Raw genomic sequence first — 10,506 nt, 5'->3', positions numbered from 1 at the left:
GGGGAAGAAGATGCAAAACCGGTATTGGTCCATTGCCCACCTTAACTTCGAAAGAAAATAATGAGAACGTTGTACAAGAGCAAAACTTTAAACAAAAATGTAGCAAAGGGAAGTAAGTAAATTTCTTAAGTATTCAACTTTTATTGGTAAGTTTTTTTTTTCTATTTGCAACTGTATGATTTTTTTCCTCTAAAATTTTCATAGCTGTGCCTCTAAAAGCTATGCACTCCTATTTTGGTGGTGGTTAATGTACGGTATTTTCTAAGAGCAAAAATCTGTGGCTTCCTCAATAAAAAACCGTGCCTTAACCAAGCGGACCCTATCATTCCACTCTGTAAAAGCAGTTACTCAATAAATGTTTAGTTAAACAATTTAAATGGATCTGAATGGTGCTGAAAGCTGAAAGTCATCTGGGCCGGAATGAGTGAAAAGTCCCAGTTGTCTCTTCCCACAACACCTGGTTTTTATGTCCCAATAAACTTATCGCCATGGAAAGTCCCCAGCTTCTCCACCTTGAAATTCAAATTTGGGGATTGAAAACAACAGCCTTCTTCACTGATCTGTTTGGAAACTGTACAGAGGAGCAAAAGCCGTCTCCAGGGTGATGGAGTTCAAACACACTCAACTTGGAAGCCCACTGCACGGGCCGATTGCAAACGTCTGTAGACTTTTAGGGCAAGACAACTGAAGTACAAGATCAAGATTCAGGGACATGACAGCCGAGTGTCTCTTGATAACACGTGTGTGGCCTGCATGAAAGTACCACAGGTCATGTCTGGGGCTCAGAGCCTGGATCCCTCTGACTGTCCAGACCCCACCCAGATCTGGCTCTTCCCCGCCGCCCTCGTGGAGAGTGCTGCTTATGGTTCAGCAGGGATTAGCAATGGCCAACTTTACCCCAAACACCTTCACTTTGTTCTCGTGCTCCCCATGCTCCAGGTAATAATCTTTAATTAAGTCATTGGAGGGAACCACAAGGAAAATTCTCTCTACTCCTCAACGTGCATGATTGTCTGCTGACGGCCACACCACGACACCCTTCTCTCTTCTTCAGAAACTGCTGATCAGAATAACCTCCAATGACTGCTTTTCTCTTGCAGTATCCTAAGACCCAGGGCAAAACTGCGTGGGCTAGACAGCCAGCATCCCCAGTGGAAATGTCCTGTGCATGTCTATCACGCATGTGGCCCCACGGGGAAGCATCGCATACCGTGGCTGCTGGCGTGGAGTCTCAGCGATGTTGCACCATTGGGTCTGGCTGAATGGCTTTCCTGGTCAGCTCACCCACTTCTCTCCTTTTGGGGGTCACCTGACAAAGCTTCCCCCGTCCCTGGGCATTGAACTTCACCATCAAGGATACTCTTATGCACTCATCTCCTTAATTAGACTTTTCTTTCGTGCAGGAAGTACAGGTGCATCTCCAGAATGTGCAGAATTTCACTAAACCCCTATGATGTTACCAAGATCTCCAGGCAATTCAGAAGTTTAGCCAACATTCGTATTTAATTCCCACACATATACTTGGGCATTGCCCTAGGATGAACTGGGTAATTTTCAGGAACACTTTGGACACCAAATGATACTCATGTGGATTGTAAATGAGAGAAAAACAGATAAAAAAAAAAAGAAAGAAAGAAAAAGCATAACTGATGTGAACTGAAGCCATAGTCAACCCTGGGCAATATTATTTCACAAGACCAGAAAATCACTTATTGTATGAATTATGAATAAAACAAACATAAGAATTGGAAATAGTTGTACTTGAAATTTGCATGGATATAATAGTATTGATTCCCAGGTGCTAACTGATTTGGAAGAGTTCCAACTGTCTAAAGAAATGCCACTTATTCTGTGCTCACTTAAGCTGAACTGCAAAGCCATTTTACATAAAGCCATCTAGAATGTGGCTTAGAAATTACACAGCCTGCTCTTTCACAAAGGATGATGTTAATAAATGACTGCTTTAGTCTATAATTTACATTGGAGCCTACGGTTCCTTGTCAGTGTGATTAGGCCAAGAGATCCCATCATTCTATTAGTTAACCTGAGTCTATTTTATAGCCATGTTGTTCTATAAATTCCCTGATTCTTATGTGTCAGTAGTCAGTAGCTGACAATATCTGAACAAACATAATTTATGTTATTCCACCCAACTCGATGGAAATTGTTAAATTATTTTAAGCTGTGTGGTGGTAGAATCATGCGATTCTCAGTATATAGTTTGAACTTAGTAAATGGTTATGAATTAGTCATTAATGATCACATATGTCACCCGAGATATGCTGCGGAACTGATTTATGGAACATTCTTCACAAAGAGAAGAATCTCCAGCATCAGGCGTAAGTTTGGGAATCTAGAAGAGCAGATTAAAATTTTTAAGGACTTCTTTTTCAAAAGTAGAAAATATGAGGACATTACATTGATCTGTCGATTAAACAGAAGTCCCTCTCATTCCTAAATGAGGAATCACACACTAAAATGTCCGGAAGCATCCCTTGTGAACATCACCGTGGCAGAAATAACTCTGGCTTGCAGCTGCGGTCCAAAGGGCAGGGACAGAAAACCAAACACAAATAGCACAATTCTCTCAGGGTGATGGGTTTCTAGATCCTCAGCGTCTGAACGTTCAGGGAGCACCATTTGAGGGAATAATCTGAGCTAACAGCAACTGTTTCTACTCCAATGTCATCAGACACTTTCAAGTATCAAGTTGGTGAATGAAATGCAGGTGTCTTTCTGCAGATGTGTGTGCAGCAAGCTTTATGTAGGAGAGATTCTAGGGGGGCAAGGTGTGCACCTGCCCAGCCTCCCAGTGACACGCACACCGAGAGAGAGGGGCCGGTGCAATACGGCTGATGGTGTGTAACCTCACACGCACACAGCGGCATTTACAGGGTCCTGGTGTATCCACATTAAATTCATTTGATATTATTAAGGGAAATTGATTAATGTAACTCTGAATAAGTAACTGTACCTTAGGTGTGCCAGAAATACTTACAGATATCTTCCTCCTGCTCTCATTCATATGCTATATGCTACATAGAAACTGAGCCCCTACTATGCGGCGAGCATCTCTGAATTCAAGGGAAATGCACACAGCAGCCTCTTGGGTTGCTGGAAAAATGCAGGAGAAATGTGGGAGTCTGTGCATTCCACTCTGGTCATGTCTTAGGGGCACACTATGGGATGTCCAGGAAGGCTGTTGGGCAGGTGTCTACACGGTAAGAAGCTGATCAGGGCCTTAGGACAGGGTGTCAACACACAGAAGGGACCAAGTCCTGGGACCACTGAGCACACGGGAGGGCAGACTGTAGGACCCCACAGCCCCTCAAGTAATGGGGGACATGTAAGAGAATAATCATCACAGGTTATACTAGAGTTATTTCCTAGAAAACGATGAAACTGGAGGTTTAGCCCTGCACGTGGAGACTCCCGGAGCAGCACACTTTTGAGTTCTGATCATTTTCCTGATCGGTTATTGGTTGTCTCTGTGCTCGTACTCCCTAGGGTTCCCACTCCCGCGCACGCGCATAGCAGGATCCTTCGAGCAGCTCCCGCGCCCCTTCCGCCAGTCTGCGGCTAACGGAACTGACCGGAACCGCGTGAGAACAAGAGCCAAGCGCATGCAGGTGTGTCCTTGGGTAAAATCTCTGATTTTCTCTGACCTTTACCAGAGCTGCTCAGAGGCCTCTCTGGTTCCTCCTTGAATCTCGCTAATACTTTACTGGGTGAAGGAGGTCGATGAGAGGTCTTCATATAAAAGCAGGTATTACCCAATATAACGAAATCAGTTCTAAGTGGGGTGATGGGAGTCAAAAGGCACAAAGTCCCAGTTACAAGACAGGAAAGTCCTGCAGACCTCACGCACACGTGACGACCACGGAGAGCAGCACCGCTCCCGATGTTTGAAAGCTGCTGAGCTAGCAAAACTTGAACGTTCTCAACACACACGCGCACGCACACACACACACACACACACAAGAATTTAATGATGTGTAGTGATGTATGCTAATTAAACTTACTGTGGTGATCATTTTGCAATCCACACACACAACCAATCACTGTGTTGCACACCTAAGACTAACACAACATTGTATGTCTAAAAAATCAATATTGGGGGTGAAGGTGTATTACCTGCCCATTAGTGTTAACATTTCCCGTTATCAATTCTTTTATGTACGCTGACACTTTATTATCAGCTTTCTGTGATTCCCCCCCAAAGGGTACTTATCAGGCCACACCCCTCAGAGATAGTGACCACCAAAGTGGCCCTTTCCAGGCAAGCAACAACAAGCTCTAAGTCTATTACATGTTTTCAATCCAACTGTTCTGAGCAAATATAGGAAGAGTATGTTCAAATATTTGAAAACACGTACAAGAACATGAACCCTCACTTGAGCATTAATTTGCCCCAATCTTCTTTTTTCCTTTCTTTCTGCAAACTTGGGCCAATTTATGGCCAAATCATGGTCTTATCATGATGTTCCCATTTATTGGGAAACTGCAGATTTTTTGGCTCAACGTATTCTCCAACCCAAACAAGAAACTTACATGTTTAAATTTGGAGTCCAACATGGGCCTGCGGGAGCCAGATCTGCAGGTGAGGTGTCTCATTATTTGTTTGCTGGCTTCAGACTTGCCGGATCCTCTTTCTCCACTAAAAGAAACCAGAGAGAGAAAACCCAAGTTTACTGTTTTAGAGAATGTAGTAAAAGATCCAATGGGCAGAGAGGATCCTCAGATACAAAGATGGTGAGGGAATGACTGGCCCTTTGATGCGTGTATGGTATCATCTAACTCTTCCCTTTGATTTGTTCATCCAAAATAGTTAGTACACACGAGCTACGTCACATGCCCTGTGGTGTTCTAGATGCTGGGACGCTATATGAATTTAACCCCAACATCTTTAGATGCTGGAGCCTCATATCAGTGGGAGGCAAGTCTGCCATCCAATGTCTCACAGGGTAGAACCACATGTGTAGGTGAATTACAGCAGACAGAGGTCAAGCTGAAAAGAAAGACAATGACGACTTGTCCTCAGCTTTGTAAATGAAGGTAAGTGAGGTGGCCCCAGGGGATGGTCTCTACAGTGGGGATGCATGTCCTAGAGCTCCACCACATGACCTTGCTGAATCTTTCTGAGCCTTCCAGGAAAGACATTCCATCTTCCTCTGGAGACCCATGGGATCTTTCTACACTTCCCTTGTCTTCTCTCCAAAATGAACACAAAGCAAGCAGCTCCTGAAACTAAGTTGTTAAGATGGTCAGATGTGACCAGGCGAGTAAGGTGGATCCTCAGATGGCCAGCTGCCCCTTGAGGCTGCTGTCAGCCTGACGTTCTGCATGTCCAGAACAAACGGACCCTTGCCAAACTTGTTATTAATAATACTTTTCCTATTTCTCAGGCATGCTTCATAACTCATCAAATTCCTTTTTTAAAAGATTTTAATTTATTTATTTGAGAGAGAGAGAGAATGTGTGTGCGTGTGCAAGCAGGGGCAAGGCAGAGGGAGAGAGAGAATCTCAAGCAGGCTCCTTGCCAAGTGTGGAGCCTGATCTAGAGATCAACCATAGGAGCTGGAGACCGTGACCTAAGCCAAAACCAAGAGTCAGATGCTTAACCCACCGAGGCACCCAGGCCCCCATAACTCATCTAATTTCTATAAATGAACTATATTACATTTCTGACATCAGGCAATAGAAGATTAACATAAAAATTCAATATAGTAGTTATTGATTTAAAATGAGTACTTACTGTTTCCAGATAGAATGCTCATGAAAACCGTCTTTATTCAGGAAAAGAGTCTTTATTCAACTGAAAGCTTAAAAATTAAAAATCTGTATAAAGCTCTTTACTAGTGCTGACTTCTCAAGCTTCTCCCTGCATCTTTCGTACTAATGAATTTGCTTAAAGGATGTTTTTTGGAAAAGAAGAAGCTGAAATTTACTTCTTTTATTCTAGCCTTCCCTTGTTAACAAACACTTCTATTCCCCTCATCCACGCTGACCATACATAGTTAAATGACGTTTTGGAACAACCACCTCGGGGCACAGGTGCCAGAGACCTGCACAGGAGAAAGAGCTCCTTTTCTGGGTTCAAAGACATTTGCTTTTAACCTTCTCATTTCAGAGATGAAACAATTTACCTCTTTCATGATGGAAATTTAACTTCTACATTTGTATTCACTGTTATAAATATTCTCTTACTTAGCAAAATAATTGGCTGTTTCACAAACCTTGTTGTTGTAGAGATTCTGTTCCCAGGGAACAATGTTCCCACAGGTGAAGAAGGAGTAGTGTGGCCAGAAGTGGAAGAAACCAGGGAAGATTTCCGCATGAGGTGGGGGGTAGACTGATTCTCAGAGAAGAGGTAGTGTGGAAGGCAGCCATTACTCAACCAGAAATTCTCCACCGGTACTATCCAAGCATGTATTGTGCAACCCGAAACAGCGAGTGAGTCTACAAGGTGGACAAGGCCAGCAGTCTGCAGACATGAAGACCGCAGACACCTATGAGGGAATGTGGCTGAGCTGCCTCCCCTTCCCCCACAACTGGGCTTACTCTATCACAACAAGTAGGAGTAGAGAAAATGATCATCAGTTCTCTCAGCTGGCTAAAATCCCATAGATTTTAACCATCTCATAAAATCCCCAAAATGGCCATATTCCATTTAAACTGAGTAAAATACAAGGAAATAAAAGAAAAAAATAATATGGGATAGGATAGGGTTGACCCTATAGATGATTAAATTAAAGCTAAAAGTCCTACACTTACGTGTTCAAGAAACATTCCTTGATCTGCAAATCCAGTCTGTGATTCCATTAGAATTGCTAGAGATTGTGGGTGGTGCCAATCAGGGGTCCATAAGAATTTTAAAGCTTACTTGAATAGCCTTGTTTGCTAAATCTGCACATGATAGAGGCAGAACCTGTACCGTGTATTTCACAAGTCACTTGTATGTTCAGCATATAACATTAATTTAGATTTGCTCCACATACTCTTTGGATAATGGATTTTTGTCACATGTGCTCTGACAATTAATTAAAACCATCCATCAGGGCCTTCAGAAAATTAAAGATAAGATAGATGATGGTGAACACCAAACTCTCAGTTATAACCCAGGTTCAAGATCTGAACATTATGAAAAACTATTCCTCAAGATGAAGCCGAGTGTGCTAGTTGGTACCTACAATTATCAACAAATTGATTGAAAAATCAAACTGAATTTTTGAAAATAAGACTTAAAAAGCCTCACCCTAGTCCTAGGTTATAGGATGGCTATTCCAGGAATATTTGTGTTTTGAACCCCAAATCTGAAATTATCCTTTGTAAATGCTTTTTGTAAGATGTCATAGACTCTCTTGGGCCAGCTGGGTGGCTCAGCCAGTTAAGCATCCAGCTCTCGGTTTTGGCTCAGGTTATGATCTCAGGGTGGTGAGATGGAGCCTCACGTAGGTCTCTGCGCTCCCTGAGGCGTCTGCTCAAGAAAGACTGTCTTTCCCTCTCCCCAAGATTCTCCCTCCCACTCTCTCTCTCAAACAAATGAATCTTTTAAAAACACAATAGACTCTCAAAAATGATCTTTAAATCATGTATTTAGATGACTTCTAAATTTACTAATTTTAATGAATTAGTATAATAAGTGCAGAAAGACTTTATCTTAGGCAAGACAATCAAGGAGATAGAGAAGCCACATAAAAACATCAATCCTGAAAGAAGACAGAGAATGACTAAAATAGCAAGTCCTTGTGATCACAGATTGGCTCTTCATTTCTTGAAACCTGAACGAAGAAATCTTTTTTTTTTTTTTTTTTAAGAGACACTGGTTGATACATAGCATTATTAGCCTTTAAAAATGTCCCAAAGAAATAATGCTTCTGTAGAATATTAACAGGTCCTACTGGAAAAACAATTCCATGAGCAAATTCATGTAGAAAGCACTGGGTTAGAGATCAACAGCTTTATTTACTGAAAGCACTTGCTAGATACTGTGAAATCTCTAACAGGCAGATTCCCAAAGGATACAATTCATTGGCAACTCAGAACTTCGCTATGGACCAATGTCTTTCAAAAGAATTCAGTGGATCACTTAGAATTTAGGAAAATCCACGGATATGTGGCCCTCATTTTAGGGAAGCATGGGGTGGGCGGGCTGCTGGAAACCTTGTGGGTGTGACTGCAGGGGTCTGGCCATGCACTAGTGGGTAAGCTTCAATCAGGCCCAGAAGCCAGCGATGGGGCTCCAATCCCACATACGGCATCCACTATGCCCTACACTAATGAATCACCATTCACCAGTTTACACTATTGGGCTCACATCCCAGATTCACTATTTACTAATGGGACACCCTAGACTAATGAGTTACTCCTCCTAATACACAGTCACCTGACAGTTAAGATCATGATATTAATAATAATTCATATCTTGGTTCTGCACAGCAAAGGAAACAGTCAACAAAACAAAGAGGCAACCGATGGAATGGGAGAAGATATCGTAAATGACACTACAAAGGGCTGACATCCAGGATTTATAAAGAACTCCTTAAACTCAACACACACAAAACAGATAATCATGTCAAAAAGTGCGCAGAAGACATGAACAGATACTTCTACAAAGAAGACATACAGATCACTAACAGAAACATGAAAAGATGTTCATCATCACTAGCCATCAGGGAGATTCAAATCAAAACCACATTGAGATACCACCTTACACCAGTTACAATGGCCAAAATTAAGAAGACAGTAAATAACACGTGTTGGAGAGGAATTGGAGAAAGGGGAACCCTCTTACACTGTTGGTGGGAATGCAAGTTGGTGCAGCTACTTTGGAAAACAGTGTGGAGATTCCTTAAGAAATTAAAAATAGAGATAGCCTATGACCCTGCAATTGCACTACTGGGTATTTACCCCAAAGATACAGATGTAGTGAAAAGAAGGGCCATCTGTACCCCAGTGTTCATAGCAGCAATGGCCGTGTCACCAAACTGTGGAAAGAACCAAGATGCCCTTCAACAGATGAATGGATAAGGAAGATGTGGTCCATATACACTATGGAGTATTATGCCTCCATCAGAAAGGATGAATATCCAACTTTTGTAGCAACTTGGACGGGACTGGAAGAGATCATGCTGAGTGAAATAAGTCAAGCAGAGAGAGTCAGTTATCATATGGTTTCACTTATTTGTAGAGCATAAGGAAAAACACAGAGGATATTGAGAGATGGAGAGGAGAAGTGAGTTGGGGGAAATCGGATGGGGAGATGAACCATGAGAGACTGTGGACTCTGAGAAACTAACTGAGGGTTTTGGAAGGGGACGTGGGGGATTGGGTGAGCCTGGTGGTGGGTACTAAGGAGGGCACGTATTGCATGGAGCACTGGGTGTGGTGCATAATCAATGAATTTTGGAACACACACACACACATAATACGTATCTTGGAAGACTGCTAAAGCAATGGATAAGGGAATACATGGAAAGCTCCTTGTGAAGGGTCTGGCACTAAGTTCTCAATAAACATCAGTTATTAATGACTACACTAGTATATATATACACCCCACAATCTCACAATTTTTAAAAAATGTTTCCCTTTTTGGTCAAAGTTAGACTAGACAATCAGACAGATAAGCAGATGAGAACACAGTTGCTTGATTCAAGAATGGTCAGGGCCACCATGCCCCCAGGGCCTCTCCTGTGGGGCTGGGGAGACTTCAGAACAAGGGTGAACACAACCATTTGTGTGTTATTTTGAAAACGAGAGCACGGGGTGTTTGCAAGCCATCCATCTGACCCTCTCTGGAACTTCTGATCACATTAGTAACTTAAAAGTGTATAAATAAGTGCTAACTTAAGTATTTAAATGTCTTTGGGTTCTATCCACGTGTCCACATTTCCTCTTTCTCATCTCACTCTGATGAGTTGGGCAAAGGTTCACTGATGCATTCAGCCACCAGCTGACACTACTTATTGTAACTTGGGCAAAACCTGAGGATTTACAGAAGCCCCCTCTGGTACAGGCTGCTCCTAATATGAAATGTAATTCTCAATGCAAGTCTTATTTTAATACCTAAATAGTACTTTAATCCTTTATCAATACATAATCTCACGTCACCTCCATGTCCTGCGCTTCTTGTGTGTGTGTATTTTCGCTTCCATGTAAATCATCATCCTGGGCATCTTGCTATTTAGGAGCTAATGTTTCCATGATATTTCAGTATGAAATACTTCCAGTGTATACTTGGTAAAAGATGAGTGTAGGTAAATAGCGAGAAGCGGGTGAGAAAACCCACAATTGCAGGGAAATCATCTATATTTTGGTCTGCACCACATCATGGCGGCTGATCGCGGATGCCTTTCTTTCCCCATGATTCCTGAGGTTTGAAAGCCAAACCACTCTGGTCCCAAGTAGTAAATCTTCAAAATGAATTGAGTTTCAGGTTAAGTGTGTTGATATGGATTCCACCACACTTGGGGCTATTTCTAAGAACAGAGATGTTTCTCCTCGGTA

At 42.3% G+C, this 10,506-nt stretch overlaps 1 protein-coding gene across 5 annotated transcripts in view; it reads right to left on the bottom strand.

Moving 5' to 3' along the window:
• MYO16 (myosin XVI) overlaps window positions 1–10,506 on the bottom strand; it is a 576,627-nt gene that overhangs the window by 270,303 nt on the left and 295,818 nt on the right. For all 5 annotated transcript variants that reach the window (XR_009400078.1, XM_059378159.1, XM_059378158.1 and 2 more), the window contains exon 14: window positions 4,552–4,657. Coding sequence is in view for 4 of the 5 variants with exons in the window: in XM_059378159.1 (XP_059234142.1) it covers window positions 4,552–4,657 (106 nt within the window). In the remaining variant the exon portion in view is untranslated. The remainder of the gene's footprint in view (window positions 1–4,551; window positions 4,658–10,506) is intronic.

Source organism: Mustela nigripes, chromosome 15, assembly GCF_022355385.1.
Source record: "Mustela nigripes isolate SB6536 chromosome 15, MUSNIG.SB6536, whole genome shotgun sequence".
NCBI classification, from domain to species: domain Eukaryota; kingdom Metazoa; phylum Chordata; class Mammalia; order Carnivora; family Mustelidae; genus Mustela; species Mustela nigripes.
Note: the sequence above shows the minus strand (reverse complement) of the source record. Positions and strands in the feature narration are given on the sequence as shown.